The 24,074-nt window shown below is 65.2% G+C and overlaps 1 protein-coding gene across 1 annotated transcript in view; it reads left to right on the plus strand.

Annotated features, from left to right (window-relative positions):
* The window catches only part of LOC113409302 (cadherin EGF LAG seven-pass G-type receptor 2-like), a 64,315-nt gene extending 42,557 nt beyond the window's left edge, over positions 1–21,758 (plus strand). Inside the window, 27 exon segments of the mRNA XM_026663064.1 lie at positions 291–465; positions 892–1,033; positions 2,342–2,462; positions 3,295–3,478; positions 4,437–4,538; positions 4,723–4,817; positions 5,864–6,073; positions 6,952–7,135; positions 8,224–8,367; positions 8,874–9,060; positions 9,663–9,830; positions 9,953–10,079; positions 10,428–10,627; positions 10,940–11,115; positions 15,221–15,333; positions 16,372–16,451; positions 16,962–17,088; positions 17,493–17,615; positions 18,057–18,187; positions 18,302–18,390; positions 18,660–18,790; positions 18,792–18,831; positions 19,273–19,494; positions 20,792–20,865; positions 20,867–20,923; positions 20,925–21,040; positions 21,731–21,758. Of these exon segments, the coding sequence (XP_026518849.1) occupies positions 291–465; positions 892–1,033; positions 2,342–2,462; positions 3,295–3,478; positions 4,437–4,538; positions 4,723–4,817; positions 5,864–6,073; positions 6,952–7,135; positions 8,224–8,367; positions 8,874–9,060; positions 9,663–9,830; positions 9,953–10,079; positions 10,428–10,627; positions 10,940–11,115; positions 15,221–15,333; positions 16,372–16,451; positions 16,962–17,088; positions 17,493–17,615; positions 18,057–18,187; positions 18,302–18,390; positions 18,660–18,790; positions 18,792–18,831; positions 19,273–19,494; positions 20,792–20,865; positions 20,867–20,923; positions 20,925–21,040; positions 21,731–21,758 (3,546 nt within the window).
* The last annotated feature ends 2,316 nt before the right edge of the window (positions 21,759–24,074 follow it).

A 24,074-nucleotide genomic window follows, 5' to 3' on the forward strand; every position in this document is an offset into this window, starting at 1 on the left:
AAAAAAAAAAAAAAGCCTCGATCGCGATCTGTGGCTCTTGGGCGGCAATTCGGCGGCAGGTCCTTCGCTCCGAGAAGGAGTGGGGGACCCACCGCCGAATTGCCGCCGAAGAGCCGGATGGGCCGCCCTTCTCCGTTGGCCGCCCCAAGCACCTGCTTGCTGTGCTGGTGCCTGGAGCCGGCCCTGGGCCTGTGGGCCCGTTCTTGGGGGGGGGGGGGGGGGGCTCGGGGGGGGGCAGAAGGGGTGCGGGGCCAATGCCAGGCTCACCGGGGCCCCTTGTGCCATGGCAGGGGGTGCGGATTGGCGAGACGGCGGCCAGTGCCGTGGCCCTGAACGTGAACCAGGCCGAGCGGGTGAACGTGGAGCGTGGCTGCAGTGTCCCTGACCCCTGCGACTCCAGCCCCTGCCCAGCCAACAGCTACTGCAACGACGACTGGGACAGCTTCTCCTGCAGCTGTGACCCAGGTGAGGGGCCAGGAGCTGGGCGGGGGCGGGGCAGGGCAGCGTTCTCTGCCCTGCGGTGCCCACACCGGGGGGGGTGCAGGGGGGTCACGTGCTGCCTGGCGATCCCTGTGCACAGGATCGGCTCAGCCCCATGTGCAGCTTCAGGGGTATTTGCCCCCCCCCCAGTACAGCCCCCAGGAGCCCCTTGGGATCAGCGGGACACATCTCAGCCAGGCTGGGGAGCTGTGGGGAGCTGATCACACGCGAGGGGCACCCCATGGCTGGCCAGCCCCCTGGAGGACAGCTGGGGCCAAGGCCACCCTGGCTCTGGTGCCGCACGCTCGGAGCATCACTCATCCTCAGCCAGCAGGGGCGGGCAGCCATGGGAGCCCCACGCTGGGGCATCGGGACACTGAACCACCAGGTGTCTCCTCCTTCCTGCCCCAGGTTATTATGGAGACAGCTGTGCCCACGTGTGTGCCCTCAACCCCTGTGAGCACCAGGCCACGTGCACTCGCAAGCCCAGCGCCCCTCACGGCTACACCTGCGAGTGTCCCCCCAGCTACTTCGGCCCCTACTGCGAAAACAAGTGAGATGCCAGGACGTGGGGGGAGGGGGGGGAGTCTGCAGTGCAGGTGCATGCTCTGTGTGGGCGTAGTACTGGGTGTGCGGTGTGGGGGTGTAGGCAGTGAGTGTGCATGCAGTGCAGGTGTGCTCTGTGTGGGCATAGTACTGGGTGTGCAGTGTGGGGTGTAGGCAGTGAGTGTACATGCAGTGCAGGTGTGCTCTGTGTGGACGTAGTACTGGGTGTGCAGTGTGGGGTGTAGGCAGTGAGTGTGCATGCAGTGCAGGTGTATACTCTGTGTAGGGTGACCAGATGTCCTGATTTTATAGGGACAGTCCCAACATTTGGGGCTTTGTCTTACATAGGCTCCTATTACCCTCCAACCCCCATCCCAATTTTTCACACTTGCTGTCTGGTCACCCTAACTCTGTGGGTGTGCTGTGCAGCTGTATGCAGTGTGTATGTGTGTGAGAGAGCACCATGTGGGTGTACACTATGTGTGTGTGCATATGTGTGCAGTGCAGAGATATGGAGTGAGTATGTGAGTGTGCATGCCCCATGCAGGTGTATTCAGTGACTATGTGTGTGCAGTGTAAGTGTACACTCAGGGTGTGTGTGTGCATGCGTGCTGTACAGGCGTATGCAGTGTGTGTGCCATACAGGTGTACTTAGTGAGTGTGTGTTTGCACTGCACATGTACGCTGTGTGTGTGCATATAGTAGAGATTTATGCAGTAATTGTGTGTGGATGGCATGTGGGTATACTCAGTGATTTTGTGTGTGTGTGTGTGTATAGTGCAGGTGTATGCAGTCAGTGTGTCTGTGTGCGCAGTGCAGGTGTTCATAGCAGGTGTGTGTGCCATGCAGGTGTTCAGTGTGTGCGCAGTGCTGATGTACATAGTGTTTGTGTGTGCAGTGCAGGTTACGTGGTGATTGTGTATGTGTGTACATGTGCACAGTGAGTGTGAGCAGGCAGTACAGGTGTGTGCTGGGTGTGTGTGCAGTGCAAATGTAGGCAGTGAGTGTGTGTGTGCAGTGTAGTGTATGTTGGGTGTGTGTGCAGTGTAGGTGTACGCTGGGTGTATATTGGGTGTACATGCAGTGCAGGGGCAGGCAGTGTGTGCCCAGTGTCTGGTAGCATGTTGGGGGCATTGTGTGTTTTGTGCGTATGCAGTGAATGTGCCAGGCGTGTGTGGGAGCAGTGCCAAGAGTGAGTGTGTGTGGGGGGGAGTTGCAGCCCACACGGGTGAGTGCTGGGTGCCCAGCGAGGGCGTGGGGGGGGCAGCGTGTGCCGTGTGGGTGCAGGTAACGAAGCTGGGGCTGCTCTGCGCAGGAGTGACCAGCCGTGCCCGCGGGGGTGGTGGGGGCACCCCATGTGCGGCCCCTGCAACTGTGACGTCAGCAAAGGCTTCGACCCTGACTGCAACAAAACCAGCGGGGAGTGTCACTGCAGGGTGAGTGAGGGCGATACCACTGCAGGGGGACGGGGGGAGCCTGGGTTTGCTGGGGGGGATACCACTGCAGGGGGACTGGGGGGGGGTGCGGGGGGCGGGGGGGGGGGGAGCGGGGGGGGGGGGGGGGGGGGGGGTGCTCAGCCCAGCTGGGGGGATAGCACTGCTGGGCAGTGCCAGTGACCCAGAGCTTAGCTCCAGGGCTTTCGGCTCCTTCTGCCCCACCCATCAGCCCCCTGCTGCAGTCTGGCTGTGCTGCCCGTCCCCTGCCCCCCTGCTTGGCTCTGGCCCTGGGCCCTGTGTCCCCACCCACGCCGGGTTCCCAGAAGGGCTCCAGCAGGGGCCCGGAGCTGAGCAGCACTGGGACAAGCACTCTCATGAGGCAGTTTGAGGGCCCAGGTGGATTGTGAGATTTTTTGCCCTCTGCAGCCTTGGGCGCGGGCTGGTGGGGTTGGGCTGCTGGGCTCTGGTGGTACCTGCCCCATGGAATGGCTCTGCCCATGGCCTGGGCAATAGACAGCCGAGGGGCTGGCAGTGGGACATGGTCGGTGGCAGTGCCTGCTGGCTGTATGGGGGTCCATGCGTGAGCAGAGTTTGGCGTGTCTCAGCGAGTCAGCCCCCCCCCCCATGGCACTAACTAGGTCCTGCCACCAGGCTTAGCTGGATGGGTGGGGGCTGTACTCCCCCTCCACCGAGAGGAGCCCCATGGGGCGGGAGGCAATGGGTGGATCGGGTCCTGCAGCGGCCTGTGGGCTGCCTGGTCGATAGATAGGGTTTGGCTGCCCAGGGCTGCCAGCTGCCCCCTGGGGCTAACATCCTGTGTTCTGCCCCCCAGGAGAATCACTACCGCCCGCTGGCCAGCGACTCCTGCCTGCTATGCGACTGCTACCCCACGGGCTCCCTGGCACGGCTCTGTGACCCCGAGACAGGGCAGTGCCAGTGCAAGCCAGGCGTCATCGGGCGACGCTGCGACCGCTGTGATAACCCCTTTGCTGAGGTCACCGCCAACGGCTGCGAAGGTCGGCCCAGCCCCCATGGCACAGCGGGACATGGTCCCCAGGGCATGGCAGGGCCCGGCCCCCTGGGCACAGCGGGACGCAGTTCCCATGGCACAGCGGGACGCGGCTCCCAGGGCATGGCAGGGCCCAGCCCCCAGGGCACAGCGGGTGCAGCCCCCAGGGCATGGCAGGGCCCGGCCCCCTGGGCACAGCGAGTGCAGCCCCCAGGGCATGGCAGGGACCGGCCCCCAGGGCAGGGCCCAGCCCCCAGGGCACAGCGGGTGCGACCCCCAGGGCATAGGAGGACGCGGTCCCCAGGGTGAGGTGGGGCCCGGCCCCCAGGGCATGGCAGAGCCCAGTCCCCAGGGCATGGCAGGGACCGGCCCCCAGAGCACAGCAGGTGCAGCCCCCAGGGCATGGTGTGGCCCGGTCCCCAGGGCATGGCAAGGCCCGGCGCCCAGGGCATAGGAGGACGCAGTCCCCAGGGCATGGCAGGGACCCTGCAGCAGGAAATAAAGGAGTTGCTGGGGGGCTGGGTCATATTGGATAGCTCCGCTCCACCCTGGGATTGGAGGGTGGAGCTGTCAGTATCAGCAGGGGGCTGAACGGACCGTAGCCCCTGAACTGTGGGCCCCCTGCCGCCCCCTCCACTGGCGAAGGGGGTCTCTGGGCCGCCGGTTGCCAAGGTCTCCCAGCCAGGATGTGGCCCACGGCCCCGGGTGATGTCCCGTCCCCCCGACTCCCTTGTTCCCCAGACTCCCCATGGACCCCGCTGCCTGCCCACCCCCCGGCAGGCCCTTGTCCAGGCAGGATCTGTGATAGCAACCCCCCAACCCGGGGCTGTCCTGTGGCCCGTGTGCCCTCCAACCAGGGCTCCCCTGAGCACACTGAGGTAAAGCTGGTCCCTGGACCTGCCCAGCTGGGGCACCTGCCCGGATACCGCGGGGCTCTCGCTCTGATTCGCCTCTTTGCCATGCAGTGAATTACGACAGCTGCCCCCGTGCCATCGAAGCCAACATCTGGTGGCCCCGCACCCGCTTTGGGCTGCCCGCCGCGTCGCCCTGCCCCCGAGGATCCTTCGGTAAATATGTGCCGCTGCGATGGGAGACGGTGCTCGATGCGCCCTCGTGCCACGGCTGCAGCGTGATGCCCTGTGCCCGCCTGCTCAGGAGCTGAGGGCGCAGGATGGCGCTGACTTGCTGGTGGCAGGGGGTGGGTGGGCAGGGCCGGGGCGCCCCGCGGTGACCCCTGCTGTCTTCCCGCAGGCACCGCGGTGCGGCACTGTGACGAGCACAAGGGCTGGCAGGCTCCCAACCTCTTCAACTGCACCTCGCTGCCCTTCGCCCAGCTCCGGAGCCTGGTAAGTGGCGTCTGCCCAGCACCCTCAGAGCCGGAAAGCCCAGACCCAGCCCTGCCGGGCCCCTCAGCAGCGCCCAGCGCCCTGGCTGTGACTCCAGGGGGCCCCAGCATGCACTGCTCCACCTGGAGAGGTGAGGCCTGGGGTGCGGTGCAGCAGTGCATGCTGGGAGTGGTGCTCCCTGTACGGGCAGCCCCACAGGAGTTGGCCCCCCAGCACCAGGCGCTTTAGACGAGGTCGTGTTGTGCTCTGGGCCAGCCCCAGCGCAGGGGCCATCGGAGCTGCCAGGCTCCCCTTGCCCTGCCCCACACTTCATCCTGGCCCCCCTCAGGCTTCACCTCCTCTCCCAGGCTGGGGGTGCTGGGGGCTCCTCTCCCCATCCAGGCCAGCGGCGTCTTCAGGGGTCTTCACCCCTCTCTGCCTCTGCCCAGGACAAGTGTGTGGGGGGCTGAGGAGCTGCCCTGTCACTCACTGTGGGGAAGGTCCTGACCTGCTGGGCTGTTTAGCTCCCCCCATGCAAAGGTATCGGGGTGGGGGGGGGCTCTGCCAGCTTCCTGCAGCAGCTCTGATTGGCTGCCCTTCCCCAGGAGACGGGGCAGTGGGGAAGGCAGCCAATCAGAGGGGGTTTTCCCACAAACTGACCAGTCCCATCCTTGGGGAGGGCATCATGAGAGCTGGGCTCCAAAGGCAGCTGGATCTCAGCCATGAGGCCTCTCCCCAGCCCAGGCTGCATTCGGTCTGGGACTCCCCTGCCTTCCCAGCACCTGGCCCTGAGCCTCCCAGGCCACATTCGGTCTGAGGCCCCTCATGCCCTTGTGTCCCCCCAGGTGCCTAGTGCTGAGGCCCCCAGGCTGCGTTCAGCCTGGGCCCCTCCGCCTCCCCAGTGCCCGGACCTGAGCCCCCAGGCCGTATTCAATCTGAGGCCCCCCTGCCTCCCATGTGCCCGGCCCTGAGTCCCCCAGGCCATGTTTGGTCTGAGGCCCCTCATGCCCCTGTGCCCCTTCCGGTGCCCCAGTGCCCAGCACTGATGACTGCCTTGCCTGGCGCAGGTGGAGCGGCTGCTGCGGAACGAGTCGCTCCTGGACCCGGGGCTGGTGCAGCAGGCGGCCCTGCAGCTGTACAATGCCACCCAGCACACAACCAGCTACTTTGGCAGCGACGTGCGGGTGGCGTACCAGCTCTGCGCCCGTCTCCTGCAGCATGAGAGCCACCAGCAGGGCTTCGGTTTGGCCGCCACACAGGACATCCACTTCACTGAGGTGCCAGCGGGTCGGGAGAGCAGCTGGGGTGGCGCAGGGAAGCCCTGCCAGGCAGGCACAGGGGTGGGGGCTTCAGGTGGCATTGCCTAGAGAGGGAGGGAGCTTGGCTCATGGGCACGGGGGGCTTGTTGTGATCAGAGGATGCTCCCCTGCTGGGGCCACATGTGTGCCCCATGGGGCAAGCTGGAGACTGACCCTGTGTAAAGCAGCTGGCACGGGAACCTGGGAAAGACTCTGAGCACTGCCATGCCTGTCCGGGCTGCCCCTGGGTATGGGCACAGGGTGGCTGGGCGGCTCGGTGACGCCTTACAGGACACAGGCTGGGCATGGCTGGTGGCAGGTGCATGGGCAGGGGGTTGACAGGAAGGATGTGGGACCCCAGTGTCGCTTGGTGCAGGCTGCCCAGGGGACTCCTGGCGCTCTTGTGGCCTGGAGCAGGTGATTCCCCCTCACACCCACAAGCAAAATGCCCGGCTGGGGAGATGGGGCAGGCAGAACCCACAGGGTTGGGTGGGTCCCACGGGGTTGGGCGGGTCCCCCAGGGGCAGGCGGGTCCCAGGTTGGGCGGATTCCATGGGGTTGGGTGGGTCCCCCAGGGGCAGGTGGGTCCCCCAGGTCGGGCAGGGCCCCAGACACCCTGACCCCACGGTGCTGGGTGCCAGCATAAGAGCCATTGAACTGGATCCCCAGATGGCTCCACTGAGACCCGAATGCGACCTTGGCTCAGCCCTGGAGGGGTGGGACCCAGGCGCTCGGTCACCATGGTGACGAGCATGCCTGCCGCAGTGCCTAGCCAGGCCTGTGCTCTGGACCCCGACCCGGGGGTGCCCCGTGTGTCGGCCCAGCAGGGCCCCGTGCTCATGGTGCCACCCTGGCAGAACCTGCTGCGGGTGGGCAGTGCCCTGCTGGACCCCAACAACAAGCGCCACTGGGAGCTGATCCAGCAGACGGAGGGCGGCACGGCCTGGCTGCTGAAGCGCTACGAGGATTACGCCAGCACCCTGGGCCAGAACCTGCGCCAGACCTACCTGAGCCCCTTCACCCTCATCACACCCAACATCGGTGAGGGTGTGGCCGCCGCGTGGGGGGCGTGGCCGCTGCATGGGGGCGTGGCTGTCAAGTGGGGGGGGGCTGTTTCTGAGTGGGCCTGGCTGTGCCCATGTGCGGTGAGGGTGGCAGTTGTCTGGGCCTGGGGGCTTGCAGCAGAGGGCCAGCCAGCTCCTGACATGGCCGGTGAGGGCAGGAGCTGAGGGGGCCAGGGTGACCGGTGGGGGGCTGAGGAGCGTGGGGCTGGGCGGAGGCCGGGTGGGGGACTGAGAAGCGTGGAGCTGAGTGGGCCGACCCCACTGCACCCTGCGCTGTTCCTAGGTGCCGCTGCCTGGCCATGGGGCAGGACGAGGGCACGGATCTGACTAGCCCCACCTGCAGGCATGGCACTGCCCGTAGGGGGCGCGCCTGTCTCTGGCGGGGTGGGGGGGTTATCCTGGAACTCCTCCCTCCCTGGCTGCTCAGGGACGGGCAGAACCAGCTGGGGCTCAGCTCTCTCATGGCTTCCTGGCCCTGGCAGGGCACCCTGGGCTCAGGGTGGGGACATGGCCCCGCAGACCAACCAGCTGTCGCAGCCCCACGCCCTGGGGGGGCCTGTCCAGCCCCAGAGCCAGGCCCCCCCAGCAGGCAGCTCATGGGCTTCGGCGGGGTGAGGGGCTCTCTGGGCACCTCCCCCGGCCCGTGCATCATGGCTCAGCTGGCGCTGGCTCCACAAGGGGTGCTGGCTGCTGTGCCCGGGAGCCGGAAGGGGAGCCCTAGCGTGTTAGGGAGCCCAGCCTTATCCCCCGCAGGGCCCGCTCCTGAGCAGCCCCAGTCCGGGGAAGGTGGGCACTCGGCGCCCCCATGGCTGGGCCCGGGAGTCTCCAGGGCTCCCAGAATCATTGCCATATGTTGGCTTGGCTGCCCAGCCTGGGAGGCCTGTGTGGTGGTGCAGGGGGGCGGCAGCAGGTGGTGGCTGGGGTCTGGGTCCAGGCAGCCGAGCCCTGCAGGGTGTGGATGGGGCCGAACTGGGAGCCAGCATGGGCAGGAGGGTGGGGTGAGCTCGACGGGGGCAGGCTGTGCCATCGGCAGGCCCAGTCCCTCATGGGGGGTCTCTCTGCCAGTCATCTCCGTAGTGCGGCTGGACAAGGGGAACTTCGCTGGCGCCAAGCTGCCCCACTACGAGGCGCTGCGGGGCGAGAAGCCCGCAGACCTGGAAACCACCGTCATCCTCCCCAAAACCGTCTTCCGGGCGCCCGAGGGCAAAGGTGAGTCAGCGGCAGTGCCCCACCGGGGGGGCGCCAGCAGGGGGTGGAGCTGGGCAGCACCTATGGGGAGCCCAGGATTGAGGGAGGGCTGGAGGGGGAGCCCTGGGCTGGAATTGAGGGGCCAGCAGGTCGGGAGTGAGGGGCATCGGCAGAGCTGGGGGGAGCCCAGGGCTGGGATTGAGGGGGCAGCAGGTGGGGAGTGAGGGGCACTGGCAGAGCTGGGGGGAGCCCAGGGCTGGGATTGAGGGGGCAGCAGGTGGGGAGTGAGGGGCACTGGCAGAGCTGGGGGGAGCCCGGGGCACCAGCAGAGCTGGGGGGAGCCCAGGGCTGGGCTGTAATCCTAAACCCGCTGCAGCCCTGGGGGAACATGGCACAGCCTGGCGCTCTCTGCGGGCACCGGCCTGTAGTGCAGGGAGTGCGGTGGGACTGGTCCTCGCCTGGGTGTTTGCTGCCTTCGCAGGAGCAAGGTCCGGCCCAGCTCTCACCTACCCTGATTCTACCTCCAGACCCCCCCATGGGCAGTGCCAAGCAGCCCCCCAGCTCTGCAGAGAAGGAGGAGGAGCCGTCACTGGTGACCAGGCACAAGAGGCATCCGAACCTGAGTGAGGGCCAGGCTGTGGCGAGCGTGATTATCTACCGCACGCTGGCAGGGCTGCTGCCGGAGCAGTACGACACGGACAAGCGGAGCCTGCGGTACCCACAGCGCTGGGGAAAGGAGCCCGGGAGGGGCGCTGGGGAGAGGAGCCGGCGGGGGCGGGCAGGGAGAGGCAGTGAAGGCCCCTGTTTACCCTCAGCCAACATGCCATGGCCCTGCCCTGCGGGGTCCCCAGGGGAGCTCGGTCTCCACGGCCCTGCTAGGAACTGGGTTGGGACCCTCCCCCCCATCTCCTCTGGCAGGTAGCTGTGGCACAGGAGCGCAGGCAGGGGCAGGTAGCTGTGGGGGGCAGAGACACAGGGGGCGCAGGTGGGGGCAGGTACCTGGAGGGAGCAGAGACACAGGGGGCGCAGGTGGGGGCAAGTAGCTGGGGGGAGCAGAGACACAGGGGGCGCAGGCGGGGGGCAGGTAGCTGGGGGAGCAGAGACGCAGGGGGCGCAGGCAGGGGGCAGGTAGCTGGGGGGAGCAGAGGCACAGGGGGCGCAGGAGGTGGGCAGGTAGCTGTAGGGGGGCAGAGGCACAGGGGGCGCAGACGGGGGGCAGGTAGCTGGGGTGGGCGGAGCACACAGGTCCCGGTCCTTGGGGCCGAGGTGAGGCGGACGCGTGGCGCTGGGTCCCATGGCCCCGGCTGTTCCTGCAGGGTCCCCAAACGGCCCGTCATCAACACGCCGGTGGTGAGCATCAGCGTGCACGCCGAGGAGCAGCGGGGACCGCAGGCGCTGGAGAAGCCCGTCACCGTGCAGTTCCGGCTGCTGGAAACGGAGGAGCGCTCCAAGCCCATCTGCGTCTTCTGGAACCACTCCATGCTGTGAGTACCCCCGGCCGGGCCCAGCCCGCCCCCTGCGAGGGAAGTCTCTGGGGGACCCTGGTGAGGTGACAGGGCCTGCGAGCCCAGAGCCCCCCCCCAACTCCGGCTTTCCTGCTCCCCAGGCCTGGCGGGGCGGGCGGCTGGTCAGCCAGGGGCTGTGAGCTGGTCTTCAGGAACGAGAGCCATGTCAGCTGCCAGTGCAGCCACATGACCAGTTTCGCTGTGCTGATGGACATCTCCAGGAGAGAGGTGAGCAGGCAGGGGGCAGGGCCCCAAGCCAGGGGGTGGAGCCATGGGCGGGGTCACAGTGTTAGAGGTGAGAGGGGGAGGAGCCCAGTTATCCAGAGGCGGAGCCATGGGCGGGGTCACAGTGTTAGAGGTGGGGTGGGGCCCCATTGCCCAGGGAGTGGGGCTATGGGTGGGCCCACAGTGTAAGGGGTGAGAGGGGGAGGAGTCCCATCCCCAAGGAGGTGGAGCCATGGGCAGGCCCCATGTGAGAGAGGGTGGGGCTATGGTGATCTCTGAGCCCCGAGCTGGTTGGGGGGCGGGGCCCATGGTGCCTGGCTGCTGCTCAACGAGCCCCCCTTTGCCCCCCAGAATGGGGAGATCCTGCCGCTGCAGACCATCACCTATGCCTCCGTGGCCGTGACACTGGGCAGCCTCCTGCTCACCTTCCTGGTGCTGGCTGGCCTGCGCGCCCTGCACGCCAACCAGCACAGCATCCGCAAGAACACCGCCGCCGCCCTCTTCCTCGCCGAGCTCGTCTTCCTGCTGGGCATCAACCGGGCCGACGTCCCCGGGGGCCGGGGGGGGGGGGGGGGGGGGGGGCTGGACCAGCCTGGGTCCCTCCTGCAACGCGACTGGCACAGGGGTGGGCGCTGAGCGGTCTCGTGACCCTTGTGCAGGCGGTGGCTGGGCCCTGTGCCTCCGCATGGAGCCCCGGCAGGGCTGGCTGAGCCCAGGCATGGAGGCCCTGCAGTGTGCAGTCTCCCAGCTGGGGGCAGCAGGGCACCCCAGAGCCTGTGGGGCACACGCTAACTGGGGTGTCCTGGGGCCTTTCCCTGGCTGTGCTGGCTCCTCCCATTCCCTAACGCCCGGCTCTCCCCGCAGTTTGCCTGCACCGTGATTGCCATCCTGCTGCACTTCTTCTACATGTGCACCTTCGCATGGCTCCTGCTGGAGGCGCTGCATCTCTACCGCATGCTGACCGAGGTGCGGGACATCAACCACAGCCCCATGCGCTTCTACTATATGGTGGGCTGGGGCGTGCCAGCCTTCATCACAGGTGAGCCCGGCGCTGCCCTGCCTCCCTGCTGGGGCTATGTCTGCTCCCATGTCTCCGCTGTCAGCAGCTGGGCAAGACAGCGAGGGGAATGCTCTCGGCAGGCTGGGAGGAGCAGGGCGCCCCCGCCCCCCATGCTGCCTGGGAGTTCTGTACTGAGCCCTCAGCAACCAGTTATCTAGTGTGGATGCCTCTGGAGTCACAGACAGTCCCCTGGGGCATTCCGGCCTTTGTGATAGCTGGTCACTCACCACAGATCACAGCAAGGTTCAGGTCACTCCCAGTCCCAAAGGACCAGTCACTTCCCCCTAGGGTGACCAGATGACAAAGGTGAAAAATCGGAACGGGGGGGGGACGGCGGGGAAAAAAAAAAAAAAAAAAAGCTCCCCGCCCCCCCCCCCCGGCACCAGCTCGCCTCGTCTCCACTTCCCCCCATAGGGGAAGATGCCCAGCTGGTGCAATCCCGCCCACTCAGCAGCATTTCAGGCAGGCGGCAGTTCTGCCCTGCAGCACAGAGCACCCCGGGATTAGGAAGCGAACGGCTGGGGCGTGCTCAGCCTGCGGCCGCTGTGACCCCACCAAGTTGCCCTGTGCGTGGGGTGAGTCTGTCCCCACGTACAAGAACAGCCTGTAGCGCCGACCCGCCCGCGGCCCGTCCCTGCGCTGCAGCCCCGGGAGGTTCGGGGCAGGGCATGGCATGCGCAACAGCTGGGCAAAGGGGCCGGGGGACACGGGAGGCCTTGAGGAACAGGGGCCGCCAGCCGCCCCAGGGGAGGGGGCCAGTGGGCGGCAGCTCTGCCCCTCAGGCTCGGGGTCTGGGCATGGCACTGGCAGCCCGGCCGGGTGTGACGATGCGGTTCTGGCGGAACCCAACTGAGAGTGCCAACTCAGGACAAATTGCTCAAACAGGGCAGTTACAGCCCAAGGCTGGGGTTTTTCCACCTCTAAGGCAAACCAAACCAGCCGGACTAAGAGGACTTCGGTCTCACCCCACTGGCTAACCGCAAGTCTCACAAGCAATCTCCTAGACACTCCAGTTTCCCAGTATTACCACCAGTGCCACTCGTTATGGGGACAAATGGTTATGAAAACCAATACCCCAGTAAAAGAAAAAGGTTCTCCTGATCCCAAAGGACAAAGCCCCAGACCCAGGTCAATATACAAATCAGATCTTACCCACAAATCACGCTGTTGCCAATCCTTTAGAATCTAAAATCTAAAGGTTTATTCATAAAAGGAAAAGGATAGAGATGAGAGTTAGAATTGGTTAAATGGAATCAATTACATACAGTAATGGCAAAGTTCTTGGTTCAGGCTTGCAGCAGCAATAGAATAAACTGCAGGTTCAAATCAAGTCTCTGGAATACATCCCCCGCTGGGATGGGTCCTCAGTCCTTTGTTCAAAGCTTCAGCTTGTAGCAAAGTTCCTCCAGAGGTATGAAGCAGGATTGAAGACCAAATGGAGATGAGGCATCAGCCTTATATAGTCTTTTCCAGGTGTAAGAACACCTCTTTGTTCTTACTGTGGAAAATTACAGCAAAATGGAGTCTGGAGTCACATGGGCCAGTCCCTGCATACTTTGCTGAGTACAAGGCGTATCTGCCTTCTTTCAATGGGTCCATTGTATAGCTGATGGTCCTTAATGAAAGTATAGAAAGTACGATTATTAAGTTTGCGGATGATACCAAACTGGGAGGGATTGCAACTGCTTTGGAGGACAGGGTCATAATTCAAAATGATCTGGACAAATTGGAGAAATGGTCTGAGTTAAACAGGATGAAGTTTAACAAAGACAAATGCAAAGTGCTCCACTTAGGAAGAAAAAATCAGTTTCACACATACAGAATGGGAAGAGACTGTCTAGGAAGGAGTACGGCAGAAAGGGATCTAGGGGTTATAGTGGACCACAAGCTAAATATGAGTCAACAGTGTGATGCTGTTGCAAAAAAAGCAAACGTGATTCTGGGATGTATTAACAGGTGTGTTGTGAGCAAGACACGAGAAGTCATTCTTCCGCTCTACTCTGCTCTGGTTAGGCCTCAGCTGGAGTATTGTGTCCAGTTCTGGGCACCGCATTTCAAGAAAGATGTGGAGAAATTGGAAAGGGTCCAGAGAAGAGCAACAAGAATGATTAAAGGTCTTGAGAACATGACCTATGAAGCAAGGCTGAAAGAATTGGGTTTGTTTAGTTTGGAAAAGAGAAGACTGAGAGGGGACATGATAGCAGTTTTCAGGTATCTAAAAGGGTGTCATAAGGAGGAGGGAGAAAACTTGTTCACCTTAGCCTCTGAGGATAGAACAAGAAGCAATGGGCTTAAACTGCAGCAAGGGAGGTCTAGGTTGGACATTAGGAAAAAGTTCCTAACTGTCAGGGTGGTTAAACACTGGAATAAATTGCCTAGGGAGGTTGTGGAATCTCCATCTCTGGAGATATTTAAGAGTAGGTTAGATAAATGTCTATCAGGGATGGTCTAGACAGTATTTGGTCCTGCCATGCGGGCAGGGGACTGGACTCGATGACCTCTCGAGGTCCCTTCCAGTCCTAGAATCTATGAATCTATGAATCTATAATGGGCCATCAAGCAGACTAGGCAGAGCTAACACCAATTTGTCTGGGATGTCACCCAGCAGCCTAGCATAAGTTTGAAGTACAGACAGTATAGAGCCAATATTCCTAACTTCAACTACAAAATTGATACACACATACAGACAGCATAATTATAACCAGTAATTCATAACCTTGTCTTAGACACCCCATTTGACCCCCTTTACACAAGATCTGGGTGCCACTACAGGACCTTGGTTGCAACAATGATCTATATGGTCCCAGATTACATCAATAACGTCACACCGGGTGCCTCTCCCACCTTCACGCAGCTTGAGACACTGGACAAACAAGCAATTTTGTCCTCCCCAAATCCCCGCCCTGGTCCTACCTTCTTCATGGCCGTGCAACGCACGCTGGTGTCACCCCCTCCCTCCAGTGCTTGCGCCGCCATACAGCTGATCAGCGCAAGCCTGGGAGGGAGGAGGAATGCGGCATGCTTGGGGAAGAGGCGGGGCCAGGGCGGGGATTTGGGGAGGGATCCAATGGGGCAGTGAGGGGGCGGGGCTGGGGGCGGGTCCAGGGTGGGGATTTGGGAAGGGATCCGATGGGGGAAGGAGGGAGCGGAGTCGGGGCGGGGGGGGTGGCACGAGCCCCTCTGGGCTCCGCCTGTGCGCTGGAGCGGAGGGCAAAATTGCTTGTTTGTCCTGCGTCCCGACCGAACATCGGTCGGGACGCGGGACAAACAAGCAAATATAGGGACACTCCCGATAAAATTGGAATGTCTGGTCACCCTACTTCCCCCAGCTCAGTTGCACCTTAGATCTCACCCCAAGGACAAGGCTTGCAGCCAGTTCTCTAACAAACCAGCTACAGAGTTATTAGCTAGGAAAAGGTAACGAGGGTTACTGACGAGGTTACAGCAGGTAACAGATACACAAATGAGTTCCAATCTTAAGTTTCAAAAGGTAATAGAGGCTTCTATGAGAAGCCAGCTCTATGTGTCCTTTAGGGCTAACCCAGGCCAACCAGCTGGGCAGCTCTTGCTTATGCCTAGAAACACTTGGACCCCAGCGTCCAAGCAGCACAAAGATCCCAAGTTTCTTTTGTTTGGGGGTTTGATCCCCCTCCTGCCATGTGCTCTGAGCTGCAAACTCAGCTGCTGGGAGGAATCCACTTGCCTGACTCCACTTCACGGGGACGAGGGAGAACAAATGTCTTTTGTCCTCTCGCTGACGGTACGTAGGGACGTTCCAGTGGCAGGTCTGGTATCCACGGACCTCTCCCATGGGGCAGGGCGTCACCCCTTCTTTGGAGACCAGCCCTTCGCACTAGCTAACGTCTCTCTGGGCTGTTGGGACCGGCTCACAATCCGACCCCTCAGATGTCACCTTGCGATAAGGGATAGGGATGTTCTGGGTGAGATTGACGCCGGTAGCCGCTCCCAAGCACTCAGTAAAGACTGACCGCATCCTTCCCGGTCTGAGGGCTCATGGATTGCTGGCTCCTCCGTACCCTGCCAGGATGTGATGTGATGAGCCATGCGGCTCCTCTCTTCGCAGGGCTGGCTGTGGGGCTGGACCCCGAAGGCTACGGGAACCCCGATTTCTGCTGGCTCTCCATCTACGACACACTGGTCTGGAGCTTCGCTGGGCCCATCGCCTTCGCTGTCTCGGTGCATATGGGGGCAGTGGGGGTCTCAGAGGCTAGTGCATGGGGCTGGGGAGACACAGGGAGGATCAAAGGGCAGCAAGACCAACAGCAGCATGGTCTGGCCTGGGCACCCCCCCAGTCCCCCTGCAGGGTATTTCCCCCCCCCCGGCCCCGGCCCCCCCCCCACCCCCCCGCCGGGGGAACCGCCCCCCGGCTGCCCGGGCCCCCCCCCCCCCCCAGTCCCTCTGCAGTGGTATCGCCCTCACTCACCCTGCAGTGACACTCCCTGCTGGTTTTGTTGCAGTCAGGGTCGAAGCCTTTGCTGACGTCACAGTTGCAGGGGCCGCACATAGGGTGCCCCCACCACCCCCGCGGGCACGGCTGGTCAATCCTGCATAGAGCAGCCCCAGCTTCGTTACCTGCACCCACACTGCACACACTGCCCCCCCCCACACCCCATCGATGGGGTCCCGGCACTCACCCATGTGGGCTGCACCTCCCACCCCACACACACTCATTCTAGGTGTGGGGGGGGGAGACTAGGAGTCAGGACTCCTGGATTCTATCCCTGCTGGGGGGGGGTGGGTCTACTGGTTAGAGCAGGGCGGTTGGGAGCCAGGACTCCTGGGTTCTCTTCCCAGGCCTGCCACTGACTTTCTGTTTGACCTGGGACAGGCCCCTTTGCCTCTCAGTGCCTCAGTTTCCCCGCTGAGGTCCCCTGCTGGGGAGAGCCATGAGGGTCGAGGGAAGGGCCTGGGCCAAACAGACCTGCTGCTCTCCCTCCCACTGGCCTCCAGATTCCTCCTGTCATGCGGAGCCAGGAAGGGAACCCCTCTACCATGAATTCCTTGAAAGTGTCCCAGCCCAGCTGGACCAGGGCTCTGACCTGGGGGCTGCTTCCCGTGGCTTGTGCCGGGGCAGCCGCATCCCCACTTCTGCCTTGGGCTCTGCGCTATGGCCACTTGGGCAGACTGTGGGGAGGGGCAGGGGGCCATGGGTACGGGCAGGGGGGGCCCTGGGCCCTGCCTCGCACTGCTGACCCACCCTCTCCCTCCCGTAGATGAGCGTCTTCCTCCATATCCTGGCCACCAAAGCCGCCTGCCTGGCCCAGGAGCGGGGTTTTGAGAAGAGGGGCCCAGTGTGAGTCTTCCCCCTCCCCTCCCCGGTGCCTGGCACACTGCAGCAGAGCTGGGCAGCCCTGGCTGGCGGGGCAGCACAGGAAGTGCTGACTGAGGCCTGCTCCCAGGGGGAGGGAACCTGGGGGGTGTTTCTTGGGGGTGGGGCAGCTTTGCTGGGGGAACAGCCTCTACCCCTTCAGTGAGTGCTGCAGGGGTGGGTGTGAGGCGTTGTGTGCGGGGGGCTGTATTGTGCAGCAGGGTCTGTAGGTAGCGGTTCGGGTGTGGGGGAGAGGTCGGTGCGGGCGGGGTTGGTGTGGGCGGGCAGGGGAAGGATCGGTGCGGGCAGGGTTGGTGTGGGGGTGGGCAGGGAGGGGTCGGCACGGGCGGGGTTGGTGTGGGGGCGGGTGAGGGAGGGGTTGGTGTGGGCGCGGGAGGGGTCGGTGCAGGCGGGGTGGTGTGGGCAGGCAGGGGAGGGATCGGTGCAGGCGGGGTCGGCATCTCTGGCCTGGCCTGACCCCTCTGCCCGGCGCAGGTCGGGGCTGCGGGCGGCATTCCTGGTGCTGCTGCTGGTTAGCGCGACATGGCTCCTGGCCCTGCTCTCCGTCAACAGCGACACCATCCTCTTCCACTACCTCTTTGCCGGCTTCAACTGCCTCCAGGTATGGCGGGGCAGGGGGCGGGGCCTTCCCCCAGGAGGGGTGGGGCCTTTTCCCAGCGGGGGCGGGGGTCTCCCCAGTTTGGCCCAGAAGCTGAGCTTGAGTAGAGGTGACCCGGAGGCCCCTGCAGCCCTGCGTGGCCCTGTTGGCCCAGAGCTGGCCTCACACCATGGTGCCGGGGGGGGGGGTGTGCTGTGATGGCTAGGGGCGATCTGGGCCCGGCACAGAGATCCCCTCTGGAGGAGCCCTGTGCGGGCCCCTGCCCCCAGAGCCATCACCCCCGGCAGGAAGCGTGGCAGCACGTTGGGGCAGGGGCCCTGGCTCATGGACCCCCCCGGCTCCATTCGGGCCCCCCGGCCCAGCTCAGTCCCAGCAGGCTCTGACCTGCCCCTCGCGCCCTCCCTCAGGGCCCCTTCATCTTCCTCGCCTGCATCGTCTTCAGCAAGGACGTGAGGAAGGCTCTGAAGTTCAGCTGCAGCAAGACGCACAGCACAGACCCCGCGCTCACCACCAAATCCACCCTGACCGCAGTGAGTGCCGGCCCCGCACAGCCAGAGTAACTAATGCCTTGGCCTGGCTCTCTGCCCTGAGCGGCGTCATCTCTACCAGGACTGGGCTGGCAGGGCTGCGGGTCGGGAGTGAGGGGCACCGGCAGAGCTGGGGGGTTGGAGGGACCCCAGGGCTGGGTTGGCAGGGGCTGTGGGTTGGGAGTGAGGGGCACCAGCAGAGCTGGGGGGGACCCCAGGGCTGGGCTGGCAGGGGCTGCGGGTTGGGAGTGAGGGGCACCGGCAGAGCTAGGGGGACCCCAGGGCTGGGATGGCAGGGGCTGTGGGTTGGGAATGAGGGGCACCGGCAGAGGTGGGGGACCACAGGGCTGGGCTGGCAGGGGAGGGGCAGCAGGCTGAGTGGGAAATGTCAGAGGAAGCAGTGACTCACTGTCCGCCCCCCTGTTCTCTGCCCCCTGCCCCCAGGCCTACAACTGCAACAACACGTATGTGGCTGGCCGGCTGTACCACACGCCCTTCGGTGCCTCCACGGGCTCCCTGTACAGCACCGTGCACTCCGGCAAGAGCCAGCACAGCTACATCCCCTTCGTGCTCAGGTACCACCCGCCCTGCCAGGGTCCCCCGGGGCAGCGTTGGGCCGTGTGGGGGGGCTCGGGAGCCCAGCGTGGCCGGGCCCTGCGTGGCTCTAGCGTCCCGGACGTGTTTTGCAGGGAGGAGTCTGGGCTGAAGAGCTGCCAGGTGCCCAGTGGGCAGACAGACCCCGGTGCCCACTTCCTGGAGGCCACGGACCAGCCGAACGGTGAGGAGGGGTGGAGCGGTGCTGCCCTCTGCTGGGTGACGCAGGGCGGGCGGCTAGCGACAGCATCCTCTGGTGGCTGCCACACCGGAGGGGCCCATTGGCTCGGGGGCAGAACGGGGGTGTCTGGAGCCCAGCACCAGGATCCACCTCCCGGCTATGCCCTAGGCTGGGAGTGGCCCTGCAGGCCGGTGGCCTGGTGTGGGGAGCTGGCCCGGCTGGGGGTGGGGGCGCGGGCACCTTGCTGAGCTCTCTGTGTGACCCTGCCCCAGAGCACGACACGGACTCGGACAGCGACCTGTCCTTGGAGGACGACCAGAGCGGCTCCTACGCCTCCACCCACTCCTCGGACAGCGAGGACGAAGCGTTCCCGGGGGAGCCCTGCTGGGAGAACCTGCTGGGCCCCCCCCGGCGAGAAGCTGCCGCCACACAGCACCTCCAAAGGTAACGGCGGGACCTGGGGGCTGCCCGCAGGGGAGGGAGCAGCCCCCACAGCGGGTCAGCGCCCGGGAGCCCCGTTCTGGGAGGGGAGGTGGCTAAGCCGTGGGGCTGGGCAGCGCCCTGCTCTCTTGGCTGGCACCTTTCCACCCCTGCCCTGGCTGTCCTGTAACCCCGGGTGCCTGCCCCACCCCGGGTGCTGCCCTCCCCTCGCCTGCCCCACGCTGGGTGCTGCCCTGCCCTCGCCGGGTGCTGCTCTCCCCTCGCCTGCCCTCCCCTCACTTGGCCCACCCCGGGCGCCTGCCCTCCCTGTGCCTTCCCCACATCAGGCTCCTGCCCCATGCTGGGTACCTGCCCTCCCCTCGCCTGCCCGGCGTGAGCAGGAGCGGTCCCCGGGGTGGTGGGGAGCTGGCTCCAGGGTCCCCGGCTCACTGTGCTCTCCCCCAGTGGATAACCCGCCGGCCCACGGCAAGCCCTACTGGCCGGGGGAGTTTGTGACCACGGCCAGCGAGAGCGATGGGCACGCCGGCCCCGAGACGCTGCGGGTGGAGCCGGCCGCAGGGCAGATGTGGCTGGGACCCCTGGAGGAGGCACCCAGGGAGAACGGGGAGGCCCTGGACAAGAACGTGCTGGTTCCGCTACCCAACCCCACTGCCCAGCCCCAGAAAGGTAAGCGGAGAACCCAGCACCCCCGCACCCCGGGGTGGGGGCCCAGCACTGCACTGCAAGGCTGGCGGGAGGGTGCTGTGCAGGGCAGGGTCCTCCACAGATACCACTGAGTGGGTGTGGGGTGCTCCAGGGGCTAGAGTAGGGTTACCATACGTCCGGATTTTCCCGGACATGTCCGGCTTTTTGTTCCTCAAATCCCCATCCGGGAGGAATTTCCAAAAAGCCGAACATGTCCAGGAAAATAGGGAGGCATGGTAAGGGGACCCCGAGTGCGAGTGGCTGCAGCAAAGCCAAACCTAACAACTCCCCCAATCTGCTCTCCACCGCGGCGGGGGCCGAAGCAACTTCCCCAAGCGCAGCAGCAGCCAGAGCCCGGGGTACGGGAGGGAGGGGAAATGCAGGGTGCTCAGGGGAGGGGGTGGAGTTGGGGCGGGAACTTTGGGGAAGGGGCAGAGTTGGGGTGGGGCAGGGAAGGGGTGGAGTTGGGGCGGGGCCAGGGGTGGGGAAGGGGAGGAGTTGGGGCGGGGCTGAGGCCCCGTGGAGTGTCCTCTTTTTTCACTGTTTAAATATGGCAACCCTAGAGAGGGTCCTCAGAGCTTCCCCTATAGACACAGCAGAGCCTGGCGTGGCTTCTCCAGCCCTTCGCCGGGTGGCATTGGCCCCGCGTGGCAGCTGGTGGTCGCAGGCTTCTGCCAGGCCGGGACTGACCAATTCTGCAGAGAGGCAGGCGCTGTGGGTGAGGCGAGCCTGGCAAAGCCGCAGGAGCTGCTCCGGCCCCGCTGGCTGCAGGATCTGGGAGCCCAGGCTGGATGGGCCGGCTCTGCTCCCATGGGGCGATTCCTCCGTCTGCAGCGCGGCACAGGGCGCCTGCCCAGGACAGGAACCGGGAGGGTCCCCCTCACCCCCGCCCCGGCTGCAAGCCCCGAGCATCTCTCCTTGTCCCAGCCACATGCCCCCATCTCCCCCCACCCGGCCTCACGGCCCCTCCCATCTCCCCCTACCCCAGCCTCATGGCCCCTCCCATCTCCCCCTGCCCCGGCTTCACGGCCCCTCCCATCTCCCCCCGCCCCGGCCTCACGGCCTCTCTCCTCTCCCCCTGCCCCGGCCTCACGGCCCTTCCCATCTGTCCCCGCCCCGGTCTCGCGGTCCCTCCCATCTCCCCCCCATCCGGCCTCACGGCCCCTCCCATCTGTCCCCGCCCTGGCCTCACAGCCCCTCCCATCTCCCCTCGCCCCAGCCTCACGGCCCCTCCCATCTCCCCCTGCCCAGCCTCACGGCCCCCCAACTCCCCCCGCAGGGATCCTGAAGAAGAAGTGCCTCCCCACCATCAGCGAGAACAGCATCCGCCCTGTACCCAGTGAGCTCTCGGCCCCCCCCGCCGGGCACGGTGGCATCACGCGGCTCCTCGACGGGCAGTGAGGGCAGCCGGGGGGGGCAGGGTTCTGCCGCGGCCCCGCCAGACGCTGCAGGAGCAGCTCAACGGGGTGACGCCCATCGCCATGAGCATTAAGGCCGGCACGGTGGACGAGGACTCCTCCGGCTCCGAGTGAGTAGGTGCCTGGGGCCGAGCCTGCTGCCAAGGTGCTGCCTGGAGACCCTCTGGATTCAGCAGGGCAGGGGCAGGCCACTATCCCGGCCTGCCACTGACCCCTCCTGGCACCCACCTGCAGGGCAGCCAGTGCCACAGCCCTGCCCGGGATCTGGCTGTGGGGGGAGGCTGTGGAACTGCTCCCTCGGCACCCCAACCTCCCCCCTCCCCCCAGCGCCGGCGTCAGCCTCCATCACCCCAGGAGGTGAATGTGCCCATTCAAACCCACCAGGCTCCGCCCCCCCAGATGGCTCCTCCCCTGACCTAGTGCCCCCACGGCTCTGCCCTCGCTCTGGGCCCGGATCCTGCCCCCCCGCCAGGGTGAATCCCAAGTGCTGGACTGGGCTATGGGGCCGGACCCTCAGTTCCCCCCATCCCCAATTCCATGCAGGGTTCGGCCGCCCCCTGCGAGTCACAGGATGGGCCGAGCTGTCCCCAGCCGCTGGGAGCCTGCCCCACCCCGAGCAGCCGGCCAGGGGCTTGGCCCAGCGCTCCGAGCCGGGAGTCCGGGGCCGCGAGGGGGCAGGGCCAATTCGGGGTGTGGGGGAAGATCCTGCCGGGGCGCTCGCCTGCTCTAACTCCTCCACTGCCTTCTCCACTCGCACTAACCCCCCCTCTCCTCTCTGTCTCCCGCCCCCAACCGCTCAGATTTCTGTTCTTTAATTTCCTCCATTAACATCCGCGCCACGTGGCTCTGCCGCCCGCCTGGCCAGCCTGCCGGGGGCCCGGCCCAGCTGCTCATGACCATACGTCTGTGTGTTTGTTCCCCCCCCTCGGTCTGTGTCTGATCACTGAGCAGGAGCGACGAGACCTCCATCTGAGCGGGCCCCCGGGGCCCAGCCGACAGGGCCCCTCTGCCCCGGGGGCCAGCCACCAGCCAATGGGGCCCCCGCTGTCCCAGCCCGGGGACCAGCTGCCAGCTGACGGGGCCCCTCCATCCCGGGGAGCAGCCGCCAGCTGCCAGGGCCCCTCTGCCCTGGGGCCAGCCGCCAACCGACGGGGCCCCTCTGCCCCGGGAACCAGCCGATGGGGACCCTCCATCCTCGGAACCAGCCGCCAGCCAATGGGGACCCTCCATCTTGGGGAGCAGCCACCAACTGATGGGGACCCTCTGCCCTGGGGACCAGCCGATGGGGCCCCTCCATCCCAGGGACCAGCTGCCAGCCGACAGGGCCCCTCTGCCCCGTGAACCAGCCGCCAACAGACGAGGCCCCTCTGCCCTGGGGACCAGCCGATGGGGCCCCTCCTTCCCGGGGACCAGATGACGGGGCCCCTACCTGGGGCACAAGCTGCACCGCCCCACGCTCCTGCCAGGTGCCCCACTGGCCCGTCAATGAGGAGTGAAAGGACCCAGGGCGCTTCCTCGACCTGCCAGGGTTTTTGTGCCCAATGCAGCCCCCTGCTGGCTGGTGCTGAGCAGGGCAGGGGCCGGGACCATGGATGTACTTGACTGGCTGCACTTTGGCTCCTGGTGAATGCGCTGAGCCCCATGCTGGCCACGCCACAGCTCCAGGCACATGGCTGACCGGACAGATGTCGCCTTGCAGAGCCACTCACGATGGGACTGGATGCCTGGGGCGCAGCACTGGCTCGAGTGCCACTGGGCCCCTGTGCTGGATGCCCCTATTCCGCCCCACCAACGAGGCCTGGCATGCCCCTCCCCCCCAAAACAGCCCTGGGGTTGGTCATTGCCACGTGGGGCTGCCTGGCAGAGGGCCAAGTGCCCCAGCTACTGCTGGCCCAGACCCCAGGGATCTCACTGTGGCCCCCCCCCAGGCCTGACCAGGTGTGGGAACATGAGCGGGGGCTGGGTTGGCCCCACAGTGATCCGGCCCCAGGCCTGAACACGCTGCCATGGTGGTGCTGGGCCTGGAACGCCCCTGCATCTCCAGAGCTGGCACGGTGCTGCATGGTGTGCCCGTACCGTGCCCAGCAGTGCTGCTGTGCCGCATGACGCCCTGGGGATCGGGGCAGGGCGCAGGTGGCTGGGGGTGGCTTTGCAGAGCATCTGGGGCAGCTGGGTGAGGGAAGGGCCCCACAGACAGGGCCACGGTCTGCACCTGCGGCAAGCAACAGCAGCAGGCCCCAGCTTGGCAGGCTGGGCCAGGTGCCCGGGGTGGGGGGGCAGGAAAGACGCTCCTGGACTGCTATAGGGTCAAGCCCTTAAAGCTGGCTATGGTGGCAGGGTTGCCAGGCCCCCATTGGCAGCGCCAGGCCCTTAGCCAAGGCTGATGGGGGAGGTGAGACCCCTGCTGCTGCATCAGCCAGGCTGTGATTATTGTGGACAACCCCCCGCCCCACACACAAAACAAAGGGGGAGGGCTAACAACCCCCCTGATGCTGAGTGAATGAGGGGCTCCCGCGCCGGGCGAGGGCCTTGCCACACCTGCCTTTCTGCCTCAAAGCCTTCGTTTTCTACGCCCCCTGCCAGTGCTGGCCCCGGGGGCACCCACCAGGACTTTTGGAAAGTGCTTTTTGATACGTGTCCCCAGCCCCTGGGCCACGGCCAGCCTGTCTCTGCTGCAGGTAGATGGGGAGGTGCTGGGTGGGGTGGGGGGAGAGGGGGGCGGACACATGACACCGCTGTTGACTCTGGTGTAATTGTTAATTTGATGGCGCTTGCTGGACGCTTTTTTATTTAAAGAACCAGCCTGACCCCAGCCTGTGTGCTGGTGTCATTCTGCAGCAGGGTTTGTGCCGGTGGGGAGGGGAGTGGGGGGCAAGGGATCTGGGAGCACCCAGTGTGGGATGCTTTTCTCTGAGGGCAGGCGCTCAGCCCCTCCCAGAGCTGCACAAAGGAGGCCCCCCCCAACCTGCTGGGCGCTCGTGGCGGTGCCCAGGCCAGCGAGGGGTCTGCGGGCTTGAACCCTTCCTGGGGTTTTATTTGTAAAGCTGCAACTTGGTCCTGCTGCTGCTAAAATCCTCCCCCCCACTGAGCCAGGTCCCGCATCCCCCGGCAGGCACTGAAGGGCTGAGCTGTTGGGGTCTCAGG

Source organism: Terrapene carolina, unplaced genomic scaffold, assembly GCF_002925995.2.
Source record: "Terrapene carolina triunguis isolate 2854851 unplaced genomic scaffold, T_m_triunguis-2.0 Scaffold32200, whole genome shotgun sequence".
Taxonomy (NCBI): Eukaryota; Metazoa; Chordata; order Testudines; family Emydidae; genus Terrapene; species Terrapene triunguis.